The sequence below is a fragment of the Pangasianodon hypophthalmus genome, chromosome 1, assembly GCF_027358585.1.
Source record: "Pangasianodon hypophthalmus isolate fPanHyp1 chromosome 1, fPanHyp1.pri, whole genome shotgun sequence".
In the NCBI taxonomy this organism is placed as follows: Eukaryota; Metazoa; Chordata; class Actinopteri; order Siluriformes; family Pangasiidae; genus Pangasianodon; species Pangasianodon hypophthalmus.
The window spans coordinates 22,421,164-22,448,595 of record NC_069710.1 but is presented as its reverse complement, the minus strand read 5'-3'; the positions used below and the strand labels follow the sequence as shown (position 1 = coordinate 22,448,595).

Sequence of the window (27,432 nt, the reverse complement as noted above, 5' to 3'; positions counted from 1 at the left end):
TACTGGGGGGCTTCATAACTTTATTGAGTTTCATACTCAGTTCAGTCAAATGTATTGGCCAAACATCAACCATTTATATATATTTTTTTCCATATAAACTGGGAATGTATCAAGTATAGACTATGAAAGTGCAAATAACATTTCAAGGATTAGTCACTTAACAATATAAATTTTTAAAATGGGTTACAAAATGTGCTTGCCTTTTTTTTCCTCCAATTGCCTGCATTGACACTCAAATCACCTTTTTTTCTCCAAGAAAATAGAACTTGTGTATTTTGATTTAATGCACAGCATACTGTCACATAAAGGACGTGTCACTTCACATCTAAACCGATGGAAAGAACCTACCGAGCGCTTCACGATGTTAGCTCCATCACTTTGGCAACATACATTACTGCTTACTGAAGAAATACTGCAGGTTACTTAGTCAATTCTATTTAGGTATGAAAAGAAAAAGAAAAAAACCTTTAAAGCATTTTGTACTACATGAGTACACAAAATACATGAGACGATGTCAAATGTAAAGTACAGAATTTCAGTAATTCTACCATCACTACTAGGACAGATTTGCTTTTTCACTACGGAATTAAATTTTGATTGGCAATACAGTAATTGTTTTTCTTCAGCAATGCAAAACTGCATTAATATATACCATTATCGTTTGGGGATTTCTTTAAAGTTAAGTGCGAATTTACCACTTCCAAAATGTTATCAGTGAATACTGCCATTCAGGATTAATAAAATGGCAGTTTAGATTGAGAATATGGCCAGGGGGGTTTATAGGAATTATATGCCCATACCAAAAAGCTTGCCGTTTGTTTGTTTAAAAGGCTATTAACAAAAGAAATCACCTCAGTAGTAACAATTAATTAGTTTAAAGCGCATTATTTAAAAGTGGCACTGTAAAAGGACTGTTTTTTGACACATGGACAAAAACATTGGCTTTCATTCATTTTTTGTACATTATCCATTATTTCAGGTTTTTTTTTTTATGAAAGACATTCAATTTCAAATAAATAGAAAATCAATTTCACAATATATTAGGTCTGGCGCTTTACATTATGGATGAAGCACAATGGCATCACGTACTGTACACACATCATCTCGAACACTCAACTCATTTTATCACCACTAAAACTGGTTTGGATAAGAGATACAGGAAAAAATATCATCAGCAGTGATCCCACACAAGCCTGTGTTAATAGCTGTTTTATAAAAAGCTCTGGAGATGGAGCCCAGAGACTAACTAAAGGGTGGTCAAGAATATAGAAAAAAGTTAATACAAATGCTAAATCTGGAGACTGTTACTTCCATTGCCATTGAAAACTAGAGTGACGTGCAGTTTAAGGTAGCACGCATCATTGATAGAGCACTCGAGAGATGTGGCAATAAATAAGTGGGGAGGTTCAGGGACAAGGCACTGTAATAAGTTGCGTAGTGTAACCATTGCAGTGTTCCTGCACAGGACGAATTCAACGTTACTTTCCATTTTAAAATACCAGTAGCATATTACAGTGATCAGGTTTGACCAAAGAAATGAAGAGTTTGCGACTGGAACAACTGCGCTTTCTTTTGCCATGATCAACACCTCAGAACAGCCCAGCTCTCCAAAGGAAGCTGCTAGAGTTAATTTCTCCACTACTATACACTGGGTTTAAAGGAAGGGTTGTGTTTACAAAAGGGCTCTCTAGCCCTCAGCAGCAGGCACAGTCAACACTCTGTCCACTGTGTGTGTGAACTCTGCATGTGCTGACCAGTGTTTATGGCACCTACAGTAACACCTATCACTATGATGGCAGGTCTTTCCCAAAAAAAAAAAAAAAAAAAAAAAAAAAAAAAAATACCTGCTCAGGTTGCACGGGACATTCACGGAAACCAGTTCTGTCAGACTGAACAGTCCTGTTCAATACAGTAGACCTTTTTGTGTAAAGAGATCTGACAGTTCTATAGTGAAGCTCACTACCCTAATTATTCCCTGCCACAGACTACAGACAGGCATATTTTGTTCCGTTGGCGGTTTCTGCTTCAACTGCTTTCCTTTTCATAATTGTTCACCTTTTCAAGACTGTGAAACACTGTCTGCTTCTAATTAGAAAATTACACATCATGTCCTCAAAGCACAAAAAACACAGGCCTGCAGCAAGAGACACCAGACAAGTTTCAAGACAATTTCATTGTTCTTAAAATAGGGCTTCAGCCGATTTCTAATCATGTCAGTATATGAATGATTCCCTTCTCACGATTGATGTCTTCATCAGCTTATTCACATCAAAAGTGGTTATGGAGGAGGAACAGGAGGAGGAGGAGGCTTGATTTCATACAAGGTGCACTTGACCCTCCCACTCTGAAGAGCTGCTGCTTGGCTGCTCAGGGTCCGAGTCACATTTAAGGGTGTCGCCGTGGTGGCTCGGCTGAGAGGCGCCAAGGGTTTCACTCATCTGGGGCACAAGAGCGGTTGCAGATGGCACATCTACACTCACCAGGTCCAGCTGAGTGGGTCTGACAGGCTCCCTCTCTTGCATGCTGCTGTATTCGCAATCCTCTTGCTCGCCCTCTGCTGTCCACTGCTGGAAGGGCTTTTCCACTGTCTGCTCAGAGCTGAGCTGAGCGCCAAACTCTGGATCAGAAGAAGTGGCTGAAGGAACCAGACTGATGTTCTGAGGGTTCATGTCATGGAACCAGGCCATTATGTTGCCCAGAAGATTAGCATTGTCAGCAGAGTCTAATTCAGCAGAGTCTGCGTGTCCAGAAGGAGGTGGAAAAGGGCCTCCGGTGGGCTCGCGGCTGGAATTGCCCACAATGTTAAAGCGTTGCGGGACGTTCTGGCCACTCATGTTACCCAGCTTCTTTAGACTGTCTCCGAGCTCCAGAAGCTCAGAACTGCTCAGTGCAGCACGGGGAACATCCACACCATGGAGCAATGGGTCCAGTCTGGAGGGCAGAGAAGTGCCGATGGCCCCCAGAGATGCCTCGTGAGCCAGCAGCTCCTGGGTGTCTACAGCACCTCCGTCCCCCATGGCCATTCCAGTCTCCTGCAGAGAGAGCTGGATGGCCAGCAGGATGTTAGGATCGTCTTCATCCAAGGAGCTGTTGGGCTGCAGGACAGAAGAAAGGAAAGGAATTACTCACATTGTAATTTTTCAGTGTGGACGTTATTATTAAAAGAGTTACAAAACTTACCATAGGTAATCCTTGTCTCTGACTACAACCAACTTGTTCGGAATCTGAGAGAATGGGCAGGAGAAGGAAATCAACTCACAAGAAACTCATATGAAAATGCTTTCCTCAAAGAATAATTCCGAATACTCTTCAGCTCTTATCCACAATTATAGCAAGAGTATGTAGAGGAACATGAGTAACTATTCCAAGGGGTTTTCTATAACTAGGCATAAAAAGCATACTGCAGCTTTTTCGCTTCTGGAAGTTACCTAAATTGCTGGGGTTGGGCTCATCAGAGTCCGGGGTGTTGCTGCGCAGACTGGTCATGTCTCCGCGCCTGCGCTGTCTGTGTCTGCGTCTGTACTGGAACTCCGCATACTCCTACAGTGTAACACAACAAAACACAACATACTCAACCACTTCAGAGAAGCTGTTGAGCCCATGCACAGAAGACTCCCCCCTACCCTGTTGAAGAAGAGCCTGTTTAAAACACGTTCAAGGGAAATCGCAAAACAACCTCCACAAAACTGTGACACAAATACAGACCTGTATGACCACAGCACATCTAGCAGGCTAGCAAAAATAAAATAAAATGTAAAGTAAAATGTTAAAAAAATAATATAAATAAATAAATAAATAAATAAAACACAACCCTGTACAGTGGCCGTCCGGGACTGGACTTGTGGAAAGTATACAGTATGTGGTAATTCCTTGTTTTGTGACACCATCATGAACAATGGTATTAACTTTAAGCAATCAGAAAAAGGCAGTTGTTTCAATTATATCAGGAGGCCAAGCAACTTGTTTTCAGAAAAATGATTATCTTTTAAAAAAAAATAAGATGCATGCAAAAGAAAGGTCTAGGCTCAAAGAAGTATTATACTAAGGGAACGATATTATATTACATCAGTAATCAGAGTAAATGATGATTAAGAAGTAGTTCTTTCTTCCTTTATTTTATCCCCTTCTTACTGAACTGATATAGTTTTTGAGTGCATAAAACATAAATAAAAGGCAAGACACCTGAACCATCACATCTCAGCAAGTCATATTGTGGGAGCTACAATATTTCGAAAAGAAAAAAAAAACAGAGAAAAGAAAAAAAAAAAGTATGTACATGGCTGGTTCATGTACATGCTTGCAAAGGAATGGAGCAGATTTTCAACGATACCAAACAAAAATTTATTTATTTATTTTTTTAAAAAGGGGCTCACTAAGAGATGCAACTCCACAACAAACAAAACAAAGGTAATATTCTCTCAGGCATGAGATTTTTAAGTCAACTGCAGAGTACACAACCAAAAAAAAAAAAAGCATGCTGCCAAATAAAAGAACGAACAATGAAAAGAGTGATGGAGTGCAGATGACAGGTGCCATTCTGTTGCTGATGCTGCCATCCCTAAAATGGAAGAATATTGGGGGGGAGGGGGGTTTCAGTAATACCTGCCGCTGGCCTCCTGCATTTTGAATGTGGACTCTCGGATCAATTCCTCCGAGAATTGCCTGACTCCCCTGGATCTTTAGATTAGAACAGAATAGCAGTGGAATACCATTCAGCTATACATGAACACACTCAGACATCCAATAGTGTTGCACCTCAAATCTCAGCATGCTTATTTTGAGCTATAGACCGTTATGTACCAGTAAAGCCTTAATCAAAGAAATACAAGTAAACAATAAATCAGAGAATTAATTCTAACATAGCTGTTATTTCATTACCTAGAATTCCAAATGGTAGACCGTGGCTTAAATCAATTATCCACAATCAAAAGCAGGTTATACACAAATAATACACAAAGGGAAGGGTTATTCTAAATGCTTCGTGGTACACATGTTTACCACTCCCTCCCACATTCTGGCAATATAAAAGATGTTTCTCAATAGAGAATATCTTGTGAAGCTTATAGTTTTATTGCATTTACTAAAAAAATGCATCAAAAATAAATCAAATAGAGAAATTCAGTAAAAACACTAAGAGAGAGAAGGAAAAACAACAAAATACACAAGACGAAATACTATATACATGTGCACATACAATAAATATTACTACTTTAATTTAGTTCTGTATTGTGCCATAATACTTGTCTGTACTTCTACAACACTTTAAGCTATGAATATGCATAAAGTAAATTCTTATGTCCAATATAAGAGATTTTTCTCTCTCTGAAAGTACTCTCTGCTGAAACAGTGATTCTTTTTTCCTAAAGACTTCAGCCTAACAGATCCTCTAAGTCTAATTAAATCCAATCATAAACTCCCATGGTGATGGAGTAAATTGCCCTTTATTTGAGAACCTTGATTTTTTTTTCTGACCAAGATAAGGAAATAAGAGAACCTTTTCCAAAATTGGTATATAATTAGAGCTACTTTTACTGGTGAATGTCTGCTTAGAACTTGCTTAGAACAACTAAGTAGGCTACTGAAATAATACATGTGTCTAACCTTCATTAATGCGCTGCCATTATGATGCAAATTAGGGAATGTAAATTCAACATCTTAATGAAACAGATGCTATAGTATTCACATAGTTAAGGCTGAGTTGAGAAATTTCCCATTAGATGTATTATTTTTACTAGGCTAACATGCAAATGGCATTTATTTAACATGAGTCAACAGGAAAAGAAATTACCTCTGGAGATGCGAAACCCAGGTACTCCCAGTCCCATGTGCCCCCAGCAAAACTGTGAAACCACAGAAACATGATCAACGTACAATCCTACAACCGATATGACCGGATGTCATATGGAAAATGAAAGTAGAGTCGCACAGTGTCATCCAAGTCATAGACAACAAGACAAGCCTGTTTTTTCCCCCCCCTGGAGAGCAATTCAGTGATCAAACATTCAAGATGCGGTTCAGCTCGGAGATGCAACCATATCAAATCTAACAGTGAAACTTCAGAAGAATTGGAGATGTGTTACCCCTCCACTTGTGTTCAGACAAATCCCTTTTGCAGGATATTCGGCTCTGTCCTCTAATTGTTGGAGTGCTTGGTAATACCAGCATAGGAGGCAGGAATAACTGTAGCCACATCCGAAATTTGTCAGACACGGATGTGGAAAATATAACATGATATGAGGGATCCTTATTACTCTTCTTCTTTAAGTTTACTGATAAATTGCTGACCAAAAATTGCCGCCACTCCTGCATGGCAAAAATCTGGGCAACATACATAAATCTGTACAATACAGATAAAATAAGATAGAGAAGTGGTACAAACCTGCGTCGTGGGGCTTCAGGTGAGTCGTTGGGTGCCACGCCTCGAGCCACAGAGGCCAGGAACTCCTGCCTCTTCTGTTGCACCAGGCAGGCGGCACGGATTATCTTATGGCGAGGGGTACGGAGGTAGGGCCTGTTTACTTTTTGGGCAAGATCCTCCGTTACCATCTCTAGATCGGTCTGAGGAGAGCAACGGAAGTGAACATGAACCAGATTGTATTCATAAAGACCACAGTCCACTACCCTGCTGTCCAGCACAATGATCATTAACTGGAGATGACTCAGAATTTGGTGTGGTAGATGTTTCTTTGCAAAGTCTCAGTAGCAGGACGTTAAGGCAAGTGGAAATGGATGTAGCATTACCTGCATAAGTTCAAAGATCTCTTTCTTGGTGCTTTTGGGCTCCAGAAAGAAACCATAAGGGTAAGAGCACTTGAGGATACGGCGAGTCTTAAGAAGTTCATGGACTGCATCTTCAATGAAAGTAGTGTCTGGAGCGCCTCCTTCCCCTGTAATAGCAAGCCAGAGAGTCTTCATTCTGCATCTAATAGCAGAGACTTGCTGCTCTGACAAGAGGCATTTGTGTGAAACAAGTGCAGAAATACACAGCCTTACTTCCACTCAGGACTTTGCTCAGCTGCTCCATCTTGTCTTTGGCCGTTTTAAGGAGACGCTCTTCCAGCTATATAGAACAGTAAGAGGGGACATTAGGACTGAGTATAATCCTACTACAGAAAAAAACTTTCAAAACAATCCATCACCTGGTAGCTGTGCTCATGATTTTTGAAGCGTGTGTAGTAGTGCATAAAGCGATCAAGTTCCTGGTAGCTCTTGTGCTTCTTCTCAGCCTGCATGTTTAAATAAAACCAGAAATGAACTTTTACAATAATCAGTGCAGAAAACTTCAGAATCAAGAAAGGTTTTTATTAATATTATTCCCTAAGGCACAAATAAATCATTTGCGCATACTTAAATATTTCTGTATATACACAAAGTGAGCGTAATGAATAAAAATGTGTGCACCTCCACGGTCATTTCTTTAGACTGCTCTTCCACCTGTTGGATGACCTCGTAGCGAGTGCAGCGGTAATATCCTCCTGTAGAAGAGCTGTGCTTCTTCCACTCCTCCAGACAGATCCAGCAGAAATCATACTTACACTGTAGAGACACAAGGGAAGCATATGATCACACAGGAGGACACTGTGGTAATGCTTATTAAAATGTATCAAAAGCCTATCGTGACGATTTAATAACCATTTATTTCTGTTTAATAAATTTTGCGATTACACTGCTAGACACTGCGATTGTAATATGATTTGCAATATGTTAAAACAAACTGGAGAAGCTGTGATCAAACTGGTGACCATAAACGAAATGTGTTTTCTTTAGTGTGCTTCATACTGAAGACGTCTGCAGTATCAGTACTGCAGAGATCAAGACTGTGTTGAGCTCAAGGGTGTTGTGATTTAAATTCTCAAAGCTGAATACCAATAACAGCACACCCTGAAGAGTTTTATTTCTCTGGCAACACAGCAATTTTTTTATGTTAAAGAATGACACAGTGTACTGTACATTTTATTGTACATTTTATTGTACATCAACAGCCTCTCTTATTATTCTCTCTAGAAGTTAATGACAATATTATATTTGACAATATTAATGACAAATAAAGACAAAAAAATGCAGCTTGTCATGTTACAAAGTCACTGTTACAAACAGCTGGCACCAAATATTCCTTACATAAATGTAAAATAAATGTCTACTTACAGAATTCACCATGTCAGCAATTTTTCTTTGTTAAATAAATTATTTTCCATTTGTCATTAGCCTTAGATTATGTAGATCTATAACAATATAATTAATATAACCCTATAATTAATATAAACAGTATAATTAATATAAACCTATCATGTGAATTAAAGTCAGCACTACTGTCAGAGGGTGTTATAGAAAATTAATCAACACCTGACCAATCAGGTTTAAAATTTCAACAGCGATATGGTCTATATAAAATATAAAACTATAATAACCTTTAAATGAAATAATAAGGAAAAATAACACAAATATTAAAGAATTCCTGTGACAAGTATCTTGACAAAATATTCTAAATAATGCGTATCATGGTGGACTGAAATATTTATTTCCATATTAATTTATGTTCATGTCCAACATCAGAGTGCATAATGCTGATTTATATAAGGACATCTCTGACTTGATATTTATTGCTCCAGCCTAAAAATAATATTAGTCTTTCCTGCAGCACCTCAACAAATATTTGGCAGTCAGAGAGAGGGAGAGAGGGAGAGAGAGAGAGAGAGAGAGAGAGAGAGAGAAAAAGAAGGAAAACATTAAGGTAATGCCTGAAGTTCAATATTTATGCCATGCACCTCGGAACAGAAACTAAAAGAGCACCTTGGCACACTGCATGTGGTTGCAGCCTTCATTCTTCTGAATGGGAGACTTGCAGTTGGCGCAGGGTTTGGAGTTGGTGAGTAACCACAGACAGTTGGCAGCATCTTCATACGCCTCACTCACACCTGCCACTGCAGGGGAAAAGGACAAAAATAGATCTTCGTCTTGTTTCAAGCACAGACAACCAGACAAGGCAAATTTTCATATGGTTACACAATAAACATGATTAGAAATGAAAATAAGATTCCTATGTTTTCACTGCAGTTCTAGCTCCCATTTGATTCAGGGGTAGCTTAGGACAAAACCCTTAATATGTAAATGGCAATTTCTTACACGATTGTTTCTTACACAACTTGTACCTCAGAGAATTCCTTATAGACATGTAAAATGGTTTCCACACATTTGGCCATGCACTCAGTTATATTTCATCCCATTCAAGAAAAGTCCACTTATTAATCCAATATGAGATAACAACACTACAGATCAAATATTATGTGCAGTGCTACTTCACAAACTAGTTACAAGTCTGCAATCCAATCCTAGCATGAAGGCAAAGGTCTTTTTTTTTTTTTTTTTTAAAACCACCATGGAGCTCCAATACATTGAACCCTAAGACTGACACAGGTTAGTACCTGCTATGCATTTGTTGTTCAGGTGTAGAGCAAAACCATACTCACATTCTTCTGGCTTCATCTCAGTAACTTTCTGCAGCCACATTTTCCATGTTTGGCAGTCACAGGGTTCATGAGCCTCCCCCTGGCACTCCCTGCAGAGTCACACACAAGCACACAGACACTGTAGCTCAGGGCGAAGGATGTGCATAGTAGCACGTACATCTGAACATATATCCTGTAAACGTGCTTAATTTCAAACTTGCATTTTGGCCATTGAGCACTTCAGTATTGCAGCAGCTAAATAAGGAAAGCATTTATCATTATTTCACTGTCCAGACAAAACCACACAATTGAAACAGGCATCAGAGTTTGGAAAGCCACAAAAGGATCAACAATAATTATGCTGAATTGGCAGACTAGTGACTCTCAGAATGTATCAATGTGAAAAGCTGGACTCTTAAGTGAAGTGTGGTCATTTACTGTTAATGAAAGGGACTGTTAAGAAAATGGAGTTATATCAGCAAGAGAGCAGAGCTATGTTCCTGCCATACTTGCTTAGATAAAGCTATGAGCAAATGTCCACACAGCATATGGAGGAATGGAGACAAAAGTGCGCTGAGGTAAGTGTAATGAGGCCTGGCACAATCAGTGCTAGATACATAACTGAAGACTGTGCATGTGTGCAGTTTGAACAGAAGGGACAGAGCTGCAGGGAAGAGATGATCAGTGATTTGCCATGCCAGGAGGCAAAATATACATGTATACCACAAATCATAAAATACAAATGCATATGAATAGTTTTCAAAAGGGCAAAAATCTGTAACATTTAAACCAATGATTTTCTTGTCCAAAGCCATAAAAAAGAAAATTTTAACCCTGCTCTTAAAAGTAGAACCTGCCAGCATTGTGGTTTTAGAATGGTAATTATGGCGCTGTGGTGGAAATCAGCACTGACCAGCAGAAGAGATGGCCTTTGCCACAGTCCACAGCCGGGGCCTGGAGCAGAGGAAAGCTGAGCGGGTCGGAGGCGCTGGCACCAGGCCCCTGCCTCGCTAAGCGTACCGCTCTCTCACAGCCTGCCCGCGGACACCACCGGATGGCAGGGTTGTTCTCCACAAAGGCCTGGCAGAGAACATCAGGGAGACGCAACAAGACGGGGGAAAGGGAAGGGAAAGAAATAAATACAGACAAATAAATCAGAGAGATGGACCCAGTAAACTCAGCACATTTATAATTATCAAAACAAGCACAATAAAAAGAAAAACTGATGCATCCTCATTTTACATGAGCATAGTAACTGTGTTTTACAATACACAGTAATGTGTCACCAAATCAAAGTTAATATATAGGCTGTAAAACATTGTACAGCACAAAGCAAATGATCGCTAATGGGAGTCTTTAATTTCAAGCACAACTGCATTATGATAAAGAAGTTAATTTTTTACTAGCAGATCGAGACAGCCATCATGTCCGTTAGTAACCTCTACCCTGACCAGCATTACCAACAGAACTAGAGCATCCCAGCAAAAGATTCAGAGTTGTTATGGCAACATAATGAATAGTTATTGGGCACACAGCATGAAACACGTCATTCCAAGGCATGTTCAGATTGCAGGGGCAGCGAATCATTACTGTTGTTTCCCCCCATAGTTCACATTTTAGGTTACGTTAGCTGTCTTAGCCAGATGTCACATTACACATCGAAGTTCCTTCAGGAAAATGTGACTGGAATGTCACGGAGCAGTGACAAATTAACAGCTAGCGATTAAATTAAAAAAGTTGGGTCAGCAGCGGTGAAGCAAAAGATGACTCATTTTGTGAGACAGTAAATTCCTTATCTTGAGTACAAATTAAATTTGCAAAAAAAAAATTTATCAAAACAAAACATTCAGTGTAAATAAAAAGATTTCCTTGCATGAGGCTTGAGCTTACATATCATACAGTATCACTTTAGGTTCTTAGAGGACAAACTGCACAACAACCGATTATAAAATGTAGCATGTGTCGTCCATGATAAGGTTATACCTTAATGTCAAACTGCAGGTACCGCTTGTCCATCTCCCTGGACACGACACTTTCTATAACCTCCACGGGAACCAGCTGGAAGCAGTCATAGGCTGGGCAGAAGATGTTATGAGCCTCTCCCTCCTGGATCTTCATATTCAAAAAGCTGCCAGAGAAGACATTTCACTAAACAAATGAATCTAGTCTTTAGTGGACATACTGGTCCAAGTGTTGGATGAAAATAGCACAGCTGTCACAAGGTAGCACATGGCACACATCGTGCATCTAATCAGTTTTAAAAGCCCAATTTAATTTGAGTAGCGGCAAATGGCCTGCGGAACAACGGGGGAAAAAACAACTCTCACCTTTCCCAGCATGATCTGCAGAACTCATGCCCACACGGGATATCAACAGGCTCTTCGAACATGGAGGCAGCACACATACATATACCACACTGAGAGAATAAACACAAAGCAAAAATCAGAGCAAGAAGCTTTCAGGAAGTTTGAGGTGATACACATCCATACCAGGACCAGGCCAACTGGGAATACCAAAGTGAGAAATCTAAAAAGTGCTGTGGATAAAAATATACACAATATTCATGTTTCAAGTGTCAGAGGAGCTTAAGCCAAGTGCACATTACACGAGTTAACCTTGATTTCAGTCACTGACCCCCTTCCTCTAGATTGGGGACAACTCACTGCATGGTCCCGTGGCGACAGCTCATGTAGTGTGAGCGGTTCAGTGATGCGAGTTTCTCAGTCTGCAAGTTGTCACACATGCTGATATTTTTTTAAGATGATTCGTGCAGTGTGAGTACCAATGACAGTCTAAGAGGAAAACAAATTCATCTGCTGTCAAGCACAGCAGATCCCTGAATCCAGATCTCATCCATCTATTTGTGTGGGTGAGAGCAATATGTAAGCACAATAATGTTGTGCTTACATGTGGCATGTCATACCCCAATGGTTGTTGGGAATAGCAAAATTAAAAATAAACACAACATGATTCCTGGCAGCAATCAGTATAAAAATAGCTTATCTAGCTTAATAATAGAGTTTCTTTGCACTATACCTCAGGTTCTCTTTGCAGAACAGACAGTCCTCGCTGCTCGCGTCCTACCAATCGATTTTCTCTTATTTCTTGCAAAATAGTGTACAAACACCCACCACAGCCAAAGACACCTGATAGACAGCTTTTGAGTTTATTTTCATGAGCAAGTGGGAATTGGGGATCATGTACACTTCATCAGGGAACTCTACAAGTGAAAAATTTTTGTGTAGTACAAGAGCCTTGCTTGCAATAGCTTGTGTAGTGTGAACACTACTACATCAAAGAAAGAACTGATTAAAATCATGTAGTTTGAGTGGTTCAGCGATTCTGAGATTTTGACAGTCGTGTAGTGTGCACACTTAACACTTGGATGAAACAGCGTATTTGTCATGGCAAACATCATCTTGTCCATTCAGTCATCTACTAAAAAGCTCCTCTATTCTGAAGACTGTGGTTTTACTGTCTATAAGAGTGTACAAGTGGCCACTGTGAAAAAGTCATTGTTTGACTACAGTGTCTGTATTGATACGTTAATAGACTGACTGTGCTCAAGCTAGTGTCTTTCTAATAGAAAAGGCTCACTAGATCGAAGCTATAAAGTGCTAACTGATCAGCAGATATTGCGAAAAATACCGAGATACAGTTACCATCACACAGTCTAATGCACACTATGATTTTCTCACAAAATATCCTCCAAGGGGACAAATTGGGAAACAGTCTGTCTGCTAAATCTGAACGCACACTAGTGTACATAAACAAACCTAAACCGTAAAAATGACACTGACACCTCCCTCCTACAACATGACTCACTGAGACAGAGCTAGAACAGCATTAAAATAACGTAGACATGTACAGCTTCCATATTAAAAAAAGATGTGTTTATGTTTCTGCATTCTCACCAGGGAGCGATCGTCATCAGCAGGCGAGAGGCTGATTTCGTCAGGTGACGTGATGGAGGAGCGGGTGGTGCGTGGCGTTCGGGGTGAGGGTAGTGTATCCCAGGCATTGTAGCCTTTGGGTGGAGGAGTGGGCATCTGAACACCAGAGCGCTGGCAGCAGTCCTCAGCATTGGACATCCACGCCTCTAGAAGCTTCTCTCTGTCCCAGTCTGTGTAGAAGAGATATAGTTTATACTAAGTGTATCATACTGCAGAACTGTCTGATAGATCATACTGCTCCAAAATGATATTATAATACAAGACTTCACTTCAGAATTCATTCATTCAGTCTAATTACTTAGTCTTCTAATTTTATGTGAAAAGAATAATATCCTCGGAAACCTTAATTTCTGATGAACTTCCAAATACAGCCTTTGGGAATCCCTAGATCTCCCTAGTCCAAATATTATGCACAGGATATTAAAATAAAAGCATTTTATAGGGCCCAAACAGGCCCTAAAGCAGGTCACGCACATCACAATTTATAATGAGGATCTGCTTAATGCACAAGTTTGAACTAGGGAAGCACAAAGTCCAGTCATATAACTTCTTGACTTTGCTGTTATGTAAAACATGCTCAGTCATCCTGTTCAAGCTCAACAACTAACACAGCACTGTAGTGTAGTACTTAAGTCAGAGCACCACGTCAATACTGATTTAAACCATCACTGACTTAAAGCACATTCCAAAACTTCTAAAGCAAAGTGAAGGTTGTTAGCTGAGCCAATAGAGGACCCAGTATTTAAGTGAGTATTTAGTAATATATTTAAATACAATTACATTAGAATTACACAGTTACAATCCAGATTCAGGAGTCTCTAAATGTTGGTAGACACCAGTCCTTTAAAAAAATACTAACAATAATAATAAATAAATAATAATTTTAAAAAAAGTTGACCACTGACGACACCATCACTAACAGAATTAAGACTCAGGTTTAAAATTTAATAGTAAGAAGGGGAAAGGTAGGGAGAGAACATTTTTCTCTTTTCATTGTATCTTCCAGGTTACTAATATACTAGCAAGTTACTAATACATAAGCAACCGGATCTCAGATAAATAACATATTACAACTGATAGAAAGCACTGCCGACCAGAGCTCAGAAACAGAGCCAAAAAAAAATAAAACAAACAATCAGTATTTTAGAAATACGTTTCCATTCTTGCGTTCCAACCTCAACATAATGTTCATAAATTGGTTAGAACAAAATGAAAAACTGGTTAATTCTGTTCCTTTTACATAGGCTATATGTAGGTCTAATATAATAAAATATATGGACAGACATTATGGAATTATACTCTATGGAGGTTCCAAATACTGCTAAGAAGTAGCCCACAATAATAACCACCAGTATATTAATATCAAGTTCAGGAGTTAGCAAATTGCCCGTATTTATTCCCAATTCTGGATTAGATGGCATAGCGGTCTTTCTCTTGTTCTCATAAGCAGAGTGCAACAACTTAAACGCTTGGTAATCTGTCTAAAGCAAACAAACATAATGAAGTATTATGTTGAGAAAATGTTTACAATAAGTTAAATTTACCTTGTAATGTAAATGAAAGCCATGTAATGTTATATAGAGCCTATGCTGTATAGCATGTGATAAATGATACGCTGAATGAAATCATATAGTAATCATACATCATGTTGATCCAAAATTATTTGGGAGTTTGGAGGTAAGACAGAAATTAGAAGTTTGTGGGTGACATGGAACAAAAAAGTGACTTTATTAGCCAGTAACCAATTTCAAATGACTGAATCTTTTGTGGAAAATGATTATGTTTTCAGTTAAGTTTTTGTAAAATAATGTTCATATATAACCTGTAATTATACATACTGTTTATCCTTTGCATTCACAGAATTATCTTTTACACATTCTAAGGAGGCAACACCCCATATTTTAACCTGCGCTAGCAAAATCCAAAGAGGACAGACTTGTAATAATAGCAAGCATGGTGGAGCAGAACTCTGCCTGTTTTCCCCATGGGTGCAACTCATCTAGAACAAGGCCTTCTACTGGCCTGATCACTTAATTGGAGATAATTAAAGAAAGCACAGATCCAACTGTGTGACTTGTTCCAGAGAGCCTTTAACTTCTAGGCTTTAATTCCATTTGATAAAACATACAAAAGCAAATGCAAGAGATGGACCAGTGTTACACACATTTCACATTTGGCATTTTCAGGGGAATGCAGTTTTCAGGGGATATTGGGGTTCAAATTCCATCAGCTATTGTGAGTATTAGAACAGGCAGCTTTAACATGTCCAATATCGACTTATGTTTAAATAGTCTGACATTTTCCATTCTCCAAAGACTGAACCTGGCCAAGTGAAGAAGATCCCAACAGATATCTTAGTGTGACTATGGCATGCGTACCATGTGCCCTGAGGAGAGCCTCTGCAGTGAAGAGAGGAGCCTGCAGCATGTCTGCTGTCTCCACTATCAACATGTCCTTCAGTCTCCTCAGGTCCTGGACCCGCAGGCCCTCGTAAAACTGAGACATAATCAGAGACAGATTAATCATTCAGCCAAGTATTCTACATCCCAAATCAGCACCTCCACCAATTACAGCTTTCTAATCTAAAGTGTACTTTATGACAAGCCCCATGAAAACTACAAAGTCTTGACATTTTACAAAGGTTATTATGCTGCTCACCTCCCTGCGGTCAAGGGCAGCGTACTCAGCCTCAATGTCCTCAGCATTGGGGTCTGTTGAGAAGACCATCTGAGACTCCAGACTCAGTGCCAACTCCTTATGATGCTGCTTCTCTGCACAGTCGCATGGTGTCTCCTTATTGTCGTTCTCAGCAAACAGGTCTGCATCACGCTTTACAAGCAGCTGTGATGAAAGAAATTATACATAATGCAAAAACATATTAGTAATGGCATTATGCACGACAGTATGTCTACTACGTAGCATGACTTAGAGAAACACTAAAATCACAGAAGATCTAGAAGTCATTTGAAGAACATGCCCACCTCCACACACGTCTTCATCCCTGAGGCAGCGGCATAGTGCAGTGGCGTGTTTTTCTTGTTGTCAGTGGCGTTGACATCAGCACTCTCGTACTCGCCACGGTCCAGCTTGGCACCGGTCCACTTAAGGATCATCTGGAGGCAGTCAGCACGACGCCGCTCATCCTCGTAGGGCCGTGCCAGGCGCGGCTGCAGCGTCCCCTCTGCCAGCAGGATGTGCGGTCCCATGCACAGCACGTGCAGCGCCGTCTCATTGTGCACGTTGCGTTTGTTGGGGTTGCCATCCTTGCTGAATAGGAAGGACCTGAAGAGGAAAGAATGGAGAGAAGGGAATCAGGGTAAATGGATGAAAGAAAGAAGAAAAAAAATAATCTACTTATTAAGGTCATTTCCCCCACTGATGAGAACAGCTGTATAATTTATGATTGCCCAGTTACATTATAAGTAGAACAATTCAAACTTTGTTAACTAAAGCTTGTTTTACACTGTGCGTTTACAGCAGACTTCTAACACTATTACTCGTCACAATGTATGAAATGAGCCTAATAAAATCTTGGCCCAATTCTATAACAGACTATGCAAGATCATGTGTTCTCCGTGTCAGATTATACAATGAAGATCCTCTAAATATAGACCTGTGATTAAAGAAAATGACTATGTTAAGCTTACGGAATCAATCAGAGCGATCTGGGCTTGTGCAGAAAATGGGGTCACATAAACAGAAGCATTCTTCAAAGCGAGCTTGAGGTAATAAGGATAATTTTTCTGTCCTTTAGCATATTTTGTTTACCTTTTACCATTGACACTACAGTATTTTGTTGCTGTCTCTTGAGTCATCGTGAGTCCTATGCCTTCTTCTTATTGGTGGCTTTTAAACGAGGTTTCCCCACTGTGGTCATATTCTGAGATAAAAAAAAATTTCTGACACTGACAAAACTTGGTGGTTAGATGGTAAAAGCTGCACTAATTTGGCCACTTGGGAACATGTCACAGTATGCATTCTAAGACCGCTGATCTTAACTCACGAGCAAAGAATACTTTTTAATTTTATCATGCAATTTTATAGGTTGCACACAATGGGGAGATTTCGTGAAATATTTTATGTAACTTAGAGCCTATGCACATTTTAAACTGCATCAAAATCTTCCTTGTTTTAACTGAGTTCCACAGCTCATGAGGCAAGAAAAAAAAAGCATAAGCACCTTAGTATAAAGGAAAAAAAAGAAGAAAAAGACAAAAGAAAATTCCAGTAATCCACAACTGGAACATTTGGAAGTTAAGTACAGAACTTACAATTACACCTTTATGATCTGGATCTGAACAGCAAACTCTGTCGAACGTCAAAATAAACTAAAAGACACATTCCCAAAACTGATGGAGTTTTAATCATGTCCAAAACTTTACGTTCTATATTTGCCCGTTGTATTTTACAGTTTGCACACAGTGGGGAAATTTCTTGAAATATTTTATGTAACTTAGAGCCTATGCACATTTTAAAGTGTATCAAATTATTCCTTGTGTTAACTGAGCATTTATTAATGTTCTCAAGAGTTCCACAGCTCATCAGAAATCCCCACAGCAATCTCCTCTTCCTGTGCACATTTGTAAAAATTAGTCTCTGCATTAGCCAACCAAGTACAATACTCTATAAAAAAAAAAAAAAAGGAAACTGCCCCCTTAGTGTAAGCACTGATTGACAGAATCTTGTCCGTGAGATGGTGACAAAGTTTAATTTCAAAATTAGATACAAGAGAGATCAATTTGCAAAAATCTGAAAAAAATGTGATGAAGGTGACATGATTTTATATTAATCCTGCAAATGTTACACAGTAAAGAGTCTGTATAGTATTGCTACTTATAATGCTAAGTGGATTAAAACAAATATGCACTTTGTTTACTATTCCATTGTAATTACAGCTTGCTCAACTTTGTCCCATTCCTCATGTGACAAATAGCAGCAATAGCACGGACGCCACGCAGTTGGTGTGGTCTGGACAGACAGTTGCTTACACCAAGCAGACGTTTTGCTTACATGGTACTTCCTGTGTGAATTTGATGTATGGGGTTTATTTTTATTTTACGCAGCAGACAAACACTATCAAGTGACACGTCCTAGATCAGAAGAGATAAGCTCCGAGTTCCTTTACGATGACCAGAGAAACGTTTGGGATGCATAATTTGTACTTTATCTTCAGCCACGTTATCTACCATCTCAACCACTGAAACAAATACTAGCACTCAGACAAACCCAGGGCTTGTATACGCTCCAGTATCAATAGATCTCAGATGCACCAGGACTTTGTAGACAGAGAGTAAACTCCAAAAGCACTGTTAACAATTTGTTGCTTTGGTGCTGTACTTCAGACATGATCACCTACTAAGATTAAAATGCAGCTTTAAATCAGATTTAAGAAATGGAATAAAACTGCATTTCTAAATTACAGAATGTTTCCTACATAACCATTTTAGGTCAAAGCATTTGGACAGACGATTTTCCTGCTAATCTGACAGAGTTGCATATTTCTCATTGTAAAAACATCCTGTGACACACAGACATTGACGTATCCCCCCCGCTGATGGTAAATCAGGCTTGTACTACGTTCACCATTACATCTTCCTTCTTGGGCTGGCTGAGGCAGATGGTCTGTCAAGAACTCTCCACTTTTCCCCAAGGCTGATGAGGTCATGTCCAAAAATGCTGTGAGGAATTTGGTAAAGAAATGTCTGCTTTTTCACTATTTCATTTCTTACTATCATTCTCACTGTTGAGAAATAAACCCAGCTATACAAGCAGCTGAGACACAACACTCAAAGCTCTAAGTGTTTAGATGACTGGATATGATTGGGAACATGGACAGCTCCTTTGCTCCTTCAACCCCCTCCTTACAGTTGAGACATCAACACCTGACAGCAAACAACACCTAAGAGCAAAAGCAAATCCCACAATTATGGCTTATCCTGTTGCGCCTGTACTGTGACCACAAGCATGTAAAGCAGAAGACACCTGCCAGATAACAAGCCGTTTCGAATATTTTTATCCTAATAGGGGAATAAATATCTAGCATATGGACACAATTCCAGAAAACTCTACACTTCACATACTATTTAATTTAATAATCCAGTCAAATCACATTCTGTTGTTAAATCAAATAGTTTAATGTGCAAGTGGTAAACTACATATAACCTGATAATAAACAAAATAAGTTCATAGGGCAGTTCTACAGTTCTACACAAGACTTAAGACTTCTACCTAAGTAGGGTCATATAAGTGTGTTCAAAACATTCAGAACAATTAAGAAGGTGTTCAGAAACAATAAATAAAACATATAAAGTTGGTGTCAGTAACAACACATCTTTTTCCAGCAGTGTTGGGATGATATAATATCAATTGTGCCCCAGTACACTTTTCTTCAATATCACAGGTACCATGGTATCTTTTGTTTTTTAACATTTTTAATATGAACAATTAATTTTACAATTTTTCCTTCTTTTAAATGTTAATTTATTAAAACTCTGGCAGTAACGGAGGAAATATTTATCATGATATATATCATGTATAATAGAAATATCTTCAAGTATAATGATATCATCGATATAACGTTATATCGACCACCCCTACTCTCCAGTACAGCGCAAAAAATCCTGCCCAAAAGCATTAATAGTACCATTAAACCTTCTAAGTAATAAAATGTAACCTTGAGATGACCCAATATTGTGTGTTACCTGAGTATCCGTGTCATCGCATGCCTAGCAGCGTAGTGGAGAGGGGTGTTATGTTGATAAGGCTCCCCATATGAGGTGTTGGGGTCCAGTGACTCTTTAAACTGCGGGTTGCCCTCGTACAGCTGGTAGGCGAGCACCTCATCTCCGTTAATCAGCGCCTTTCGAAACTTAGTCGCTATATTCCCCATCGTTCAGCTCCCAGCTCTCAGCTCTCTCCACTCAGCACTACTTAGGCTGTGGATCCGGCATCGCGCATCTCCTGGTAACATCAGAAAGACAAAAATGATCCTATTACACATGCATGTTGAGAATGGAAACAGCAGCACAGTCTAGTATCCAGTTTTCACTAGCCTACATGCTCACAAGCCAAATCATTATCTGCCAAACACTTACCAGAGGAGGAGTCTAATCCATCTCAAGATTGCCTTTTTAGTTTCTCATAAAACCTCAGTGTAGTCCAGTGAACTATGAGAGCAAACAAGGCCTAATGTGTCCACGCAGACATTGTCTCTTTTCTCTGCTAGAGAATGAAGAGTTAGTTCTCCCCATCGAGGCCCAGCAGTATTCACAAAAACAAAGTCACATGCTCAGCCACATGAGGGGCCTGACAGGAGCAGATGCTGAGCATGTCCTACTTGATGCATTTTTCTCTACTTGCAGGACAGAAGTGCCTTTAACGTTTAGCTCTTTTACACAGATACTAACGTTAAACGCACCAGGATACTTTAACTGTTTATGCTAATTAAATATTTGTGACAGAGCACAACAACCGGCCCATAAAAAATTTATCTGTACTTTCAGATCATTAAATTCTTATTAAAGCTGAATACATTCAGCGCTGAGAGAATACAGATCCTCTAAGTATAAAGCGTTGTGTTTCAATTTGCTATCAACAGTTCTTTTGTGTTAACAAAATAATATTTGACTTGCGTGATGGCATGCTAGCACCCCACTGACAGAGCAGGATGTTAAAGGAACAAAGTACAGAGCATATGGACATGATTCAGTAAAATAACCGGTTTTCCCTGCTGTGCTCCTCAGTTAACTGTATGTAACAATTAGGGACGCACCCATATGAAAAGAATGAAAATTAATGGATAAACATGGCTTCAGAGGATTAGACATGAAAAATATCTTTGTCTTTGCAAACCATCATGACATACTAGTGCTGTTAAATAACTGAAGGCCTTGTAAAGTAATTCAGTAAATCTGGTAATTGAAGTTCTACTGCAAATGACAGGGATAAAGCTGTATGAGTTGCTGCAATCTAAACTGCATATTGCCTCATAAAGCCACACTACATGACTTTAGCCCCAATGTCCAACTAATTTAACAACTCGGTTTTGTGATTATTCGCTGCACTTTCCCGAAACGACTGCTCATGTAGTGTGAAGTTCAGGAAGTGTGCAGTTAATCAACGCAATTTTTCTTAGTCTGTGAGCGATTGCAGAGGCTCAGATATTTTCAAACTTGTTTGATTCTCTTGGCAATGACGCCCTCTGAGACTAGAAGCTAGAACAACACTGAAAAACAGCCAATGAGAGCCCAAGAGGAACTCAAATTCATCCGCTGTCATGCGCAGCAGATTCCTGAATCCAGTTCTCTCCATCCAGCTATTTGTGTAGTAGGACAAATGCAAAATGTAGGCACAATAAAAATGCTTCTGTAAGAAAGCATGGCATGGCATACCTAAATGGTCGTTAGGAACAGCAAAAATAAAAACAAACACATGATTCCTCGTGACGCGCAGTATAAAAATAGCTACGTTTACACTATACCTCAGGTTCTCTTGGCAGAATTGACGATCCTCGCTGCCTGTGTTTTACCAATCAATCCGTCCTCCACATGTTCTCCTATTTCTCTTTTTAATGTTTCCGTACAAAGTCACACGATACACAGCTTTTGCGTTTATTTTCGTGAGAATGCAGTATTTAGGGTTCAGGGATCTGTCCAGGTGATAGGTTGTGTAGTATCTATGCCCCTACATCCACCAAACAACTGAGTCACAAGTCTTGTAGTGTGCGCAGGTTAGAGATTCTGAAAGTTCTATAGTGTGCATTTGGCTTAAGCCAACAAAAGAACTAGGCTCACAATTTAAGACCACACGTTTCAGCAAAAAATGTAGTGCAACATCCACCAGTATAGTGACTCATGCTCCACAGGAGCCAGGGAGACGAGACACACTTTTCCTTCAGGAGCACCAGGGGCATCCGGCTCCCTCTGCCAACTGCCCTCAACCCACTGGGAACAGGTTCTGTTGGAGGGGCAGGATTCAGCACGGCTACAGTTATACCCCTACTCGTACCATCTGTCCACACAGGCACCCGAAGTGACCAGTCAGCTGATGCTCAAGTCTGCTTTTAGCCTGAGAGGTTACAACTCACATACACCCACAAGACAACCAAGACCATTTTTGGTTAATATAAAATGTACAGTCTTTGTTTCCTAGCTGTTATTTGCAAAAAGGAAATTCCAGATTTATGGATGTAACATTTGCACTCATAAAGTGGAACTAAATAGCTTACAAATTGCACTGATTAAGCATTTAGCAAATCATTTGGCTTGTATTTTCCGAGAACCTCACAGGAACACAAACACAAAAACATGTTTTCACTTAGCAGAGACTGCAGCGAAGTAAATTCCATTATGGACGTGAATAGAAATTAACATTTTAGGGAGAAACATACTTTTAAAAAGCTGTGAAGTTTAGATTTGAAATCAGAATGATTAACATACATATCTTAAATGCAGCTTGTCTTAAGCTAAAAATCTTTTTTTTGAAATATTTGTATTTCACTTAATATCATGTGAAGAATAAAAAAGCATTACGGCTGTGACCGGGTTTGAAACATACATACAGATACAGGTACATACAGATAATAGACGTTCACGTCAAACAAATGTATTGTGAAAAGTTTTAAACCATTAAATGAAGACTGTAAAGAGCTCTGTCTCATCTACCACTACCTCACCATCCTATTCAATACAAACCCCTTTATCTATTAAGAAAAAAACAAAAAAACAGATAAATTAGGCAAAGAGTCATTATATTTTTTCCAATTTTATGAAATATTCTAGAACTCATTATTTATTGTTATTATTTTTTTCCATATATAATTTATTCATACTATTTTTTCAATAGGTTACTGTTTCAACATTGACGTATTTTCATTTTTTATCTGTCGTGACCTCAGGATTCAACAACAACAACTTGTGAGTGCATTTCTTGTCACAAATAGCATTTCCAAGTAAAACATCATCATACATTTGCCTCTACAGGGAAGCAGAGAGAAATGTACTGACTGAAACACTACACTATAACTGTTATATTAATGTTTATAATGAATTTATTAACAAGACATTTATAAAAGAAAAAAGATGAATGATTTGAATGGTGGATGCAGAAACACAGATATGATACAAGTGCATCAGGTTCAGGAGCGTTGCTGTGGTTTTTAAACACAGTACACTTAGTGACCACTTTAATAGACCTTAAAGGTAGGTATGCAGTTCGAGTCTGTAGTTCAGTGTATGTTCATCTTTCATCAGTTTCAGTTTGTGACCACAGGACTGCCTTTGTCTGGTGAACATTTCTCAACCCAGCAGTGGCATTAGGGTGTTTTAAAACCTTAACAACTGCCACTCCTGATAGAGACACACATTATTAGGCCACTGATTGTGTCACTGCTGTGCTGAAAATGCTCAAAAACCTAAATTACATCTCTAAATTACGTCATAGAAATCGAAGGGAATCATTTAATGCATTTATCCTTTTTTTTTTTTTTTCCTGCATGTAGTCTGAGTTACTATGCCACTCTGTACTCAACATAATCAGGAGACAACTATTACAATAAAAAAAAGTTACTATAAAAAATTACTATATTTTATATATATATATATATATATATATATATATATATATATATATATATATATATGCTTATCCAAGTGACTTATAAGTGAGGCAGAAACCAATCCACAGAGGTGTTAGAGAAGCAGACAGTAGTACAATCATCACTGATCAGACACAGAGCAAAACAAACAGAGCAACAACTAACACACACACACACACACTCACACACACTCACACACACTCACACACACTCACACACACTCACACACACACACACACACACACACACACACACACACACACTCACACACACACTCACACACTCACACACTCACACACTCACACACTCACACACACACACACACTCACACACACACTTTCTTTATCAGCCACAACTACACACTGTGAGAAAGAGAGAGGCCACAAAATATGAGGACTGGAGTGAGCGTTGGTCATCAGGAGTGTTACAGGAGTGTTATGATACAATCTTACAAGTTAGAGAAGGCCAGCTAGCACCAGTGCCAAGTAATACACATAACTAGAGTTGTTATGATGTCACGATTAGTCATAGTGTATGATTAGATGGTGACCTCACTGCTGATTTTTCAAAGTACTGATAAAATTAAAATGTATTTCTGTCTATTACCGTTGACCCGTTTACTTTTCTCATCCCTTTTGTGTCTGGCTATGACTCCCTAAAAATTTCCCCTTAAATCGCACTCCAGACAAGGAGACGCTGATTACACTGAAAACTCTTTGGCTATGGAATCCTCTACTGTTCAAAACATGTTAATTTGCTACTTCCGTTGCCAGCACTAGCACATCCGTAACTGTATCAAAAGCACAGAACAACACGACATCGCTGACTAGAACTATCTATTTTTGGTTAAAAAGCACTGTCATGCTAGTTAGATGTGTTTCTTGGGGGGCTCAGCGTTATAAATACTGACAGTGTAAGAGACTTTAGGAGGAAATCTTTCTCAGAAATATCCTTCTAACCAAAAAGAACAGCTCGTGCGTGTCATGGTATGTTTAGACTACGTTACCATAGCGTGAAAATTTCAAATCGACACCCGTGCTGAAAAACCCAGCTTGGTCTGACCAGCTATCATCCGCCAAAACACACACCGAGCTGGTCAAGCTGACAGACCATTTCTGCCAGCTGGTAAATTATTTTCCATCTTCCTTATTCTTTAAACAGATCAATAAATATTAGAGGTTTTCCAATTTCCCTTACTCTTCTTTTATTATTCTTATTCTTAAAAACAACTTGTCTAGGATGTTAGATTTGAATCTTATGCAGTACTTCAGAAACTGTTTCCATCCACCACCTGGCAAAGACAGTCTACAAGTTTGACCTGCTCGGCTTGTGTTTCGGTAGCAGGCTGGATTTTTCAGCAGGATACACAACTGTGAGCAACAAGGCTCATCAGTCACCTCAGCAGGCACACACCAGGCTGAAGCAAACCTGAAATGTCTCACACTGCAGAGCACTTCAGCTTGGTGTGTGTGAGCAGGGCTGTGCAGAGGGGCTCTGCTGAAAGGTGTGGACTGGAGGCTGTGTGGTGTCCTCCAGCTGTCCTGCAGCTCCTCACTGCTGTTTAGAGATAAACTAGCTAAATTTCCTAGAAGAGTCTGGGCTGTGTGTGTGAGTGTGTGTGTGTGTGTGCTCTGCTTTCTAACACACACATGCCAGAGGAGAATACCTTGTTAAGCAACCACACCTTATTCACCAAGACAGCAGTATTGCCTAGCTTCCTAAACGTCTTCCACACACAGCATTAACGTCCAGAGCCCCAACCTTAGCCATTTTCATATGAGAAATAAAAGGAGTCACATACTTTTCAGACTATTTCTTTATCCGTATTAACGTAGTATGCCTTGTCGTGTCACTCGTATTTAGCTAGCTTCAGTTTATTTTTCTCGAAGAACCGTCTGGCTCCTGAGATACATCCATTTAGCTAGCAGTTAGCTGTCTAACTCACTGACCCAGAGCCTTCAGAGAACTAATACTAAGAGGTAATGTTAGAAAGCCAGCTAGTTAGCGTGCCCTGACACCGGCCTGGCTGTACAGTAGCTAGCTAGCGTTACTAAGCAAAACACACTCGGCGTGAACATAAACACTAACTTGCTCCAGACATTTTCACCGCTTTACATAACGGAGTCAGACACCTATCTGACGGGCTAATAAAACAACCCTGCGGATACTCTTACTTTACAACAATGACCCAGCTATCAAGATAAAACAGACAATAAAATAATGAGGTTAGCTGCTGATAACGAACACCAGAAAAAACAACCCGCTTGGACATTATACCTGGCTAAGCTAGCATGCCACGGTGTTAGCTAGCTAGGCGGCTTGTTTACTAACATGAGCGAGGGTTAGGGGGAGAAGCAGTAGCGCTCATTTGTGTTGTCTTAAATGCTAACTTTGTTGTTGACTCACTGATAACGTATGAAACTGATAACCTTAACACCGAGAATCACGCGTCTAACGTAATGGAAAGATGGTAACATGATAGATGAGAATTTTAAATGTGTTTACCCGAGTATCAGGAACAATAGCTGCGAGTCCGCTCGTCCTGCTGAACTGGAAAAACTCTGGTAACGTTGCAGTCATCAATCCGATCTGGGTTACTTTCACTCCAAAAATCGCCTCCCTTCTCTGCTCTTTGTTGTAAACGAGCTCAAATAAGCGTGAAGCAGTAAACAAGCAGCCAGTTTCCCTCTCTGTTTAACCTTCCACCAAAATACAAGTCCCTCTCCTGCTCCTGCGCTCTCTCCTCTCTCTCTCTGCCTGTCTGTCTGTCTGTCTCTCTTTCTCTGTCTGTCTGCCTGTCTGTCTGTCTCTCTCTCTCTCTCTCTCTCTCTCTCTCTCTTTCTCTGTCTGTCTGTCTGTCTGTCTCTCTCTCTTTCTCTCTGTCTCTCTCTGTCTGTCTCTCTCTCTCTCTCTCTCTCTCTCTCTCTCTCTCTCTGTCTGTCTGTCTGTCTCTCTCTCTCTTTCTCTGTCTGTCTGTCTGTCTGTCTGTCTCTCTCTCTCTCTCTCTCTGTCTGTCTCTCTCTCTCTCTCTTTGTCTCTCTCTCTCTCTCTCTCTCTCACTTCCGGTGTGATTGTTGGGGGTGAGCGTGTGGACTGAGTGGTGTGAGTGCGTTTGGATTCTGTGAGTGAATCTTTTTTCTCTTTTCTTGGCTTTTCTCTTTGTTAGTTGTTTTTGTGTGTTTTTGGTTTACGGTGCAGTTGTTTTGGGCCGCGTGCTACCTGTTTTATCGGGAGCATGCCGGCCCCGCGCTCGCAGTGTTTGAGTTCACTGACCCGGCGTCATGGAGTGAAAGTGGCGTCCGGGGTTAGTGTAGAGAAATGCTGCCTGGCAGTGGGTGATGTTGTTGGGCATGAAAACATATTGTCTGCCTCCAGGATGAATAACGCTACGGTTATATTTCTCAGCACTACTGAAAAGGCTAACGAACTAGTTGAGACA

At 39.7% G+C, this 27,432-nt stretch overlaps 1 protein-coding gene across 4 annotated transcripts; it reads right to left on the bottom strand.

Annotated features, from left to right (window-relative positions):
* ankib1b (ankyrin repeat and IBR domain containing 1b) lies at positions 1-26,744 on the bottom strand. Of its 4 annotated transcripts, none has more exons than XM_026939722.3 (21): positions 26,499-26,744; positions 20,101-20,359; positions 16,381-16,681; positions 16,058-16,240; positions 15,778-15,895; positions 13,361-13,569; positions 11,774-11,862; positions 11,430-11,574; positions 10,360-10,526; positions 9,468-9,556; positions 8,791-8,921; positions 7,402-7,536; positions 7,140-7,226; positions 6,994-7,060; positions 6,742-6,887; positions 6,380-6,558; positions 5,789-5,840; positions 4,603-4,677; positions 3,429-3,540; positions 3,181-3,224; positions 1-3,095 (listed from the first exon to the last, which is right to left on the bottom strand). In XM_026939722.3, the coding sequence occupies exons 2-21, from the start codon at positions 20,286-20,288 to the stop codon at positions 2,316-2,318; spliced, it is 3,297 nt and encodes a 1,098-aa protein (XP_026795523.1). In that variant the 5' UTR covers positions 20,289-20,359; positions 26,499-26,744; the 3' UTR covers positions 1-2,315. The 4 variants fall into 4 exon arrangements, with proteins under 4 accessions (XP_026795523.1, XP_053088946.1, XP_053088954.1 ...); XM_053232971.1 differs by lacking the exon at positions 26,499-26,744 and adding an exon at positions 20,494-23,882; XM_053232979.1 differs by lacking the exon at positions 26,499-26,744 and adding an exon at positions 17,168-19,298 and having other exon boundaries at positions 20,101-20,237.
* Between the last annotated feature and the right edge of the window lie 688 nt (positions 26,745-27,432).

Coding starts and splice junctions, on each gene's coding strand:
- ankib1b (XM_026939722.3), bottom strand. CDS start 20,288: ATGGGGAATATAGCGACTAAGTTTCGAAAGGCGCTGATTAACGGAGAT. Junction 4,678..5,788: donor TGGGTTTCGCATCTCCAGAG/GTAATTTCTTTT, acceptor TCTAATCTAAAG/ATCCAGGGGAGTCAGGCAAT. Junction 3,096..3,180: donor AGAGACAAGGATTACCTATG/GTAAGTTTTGTA, acceptor TCTGTCCTGCAG/CCCAACAGCTCCTTGGATGA.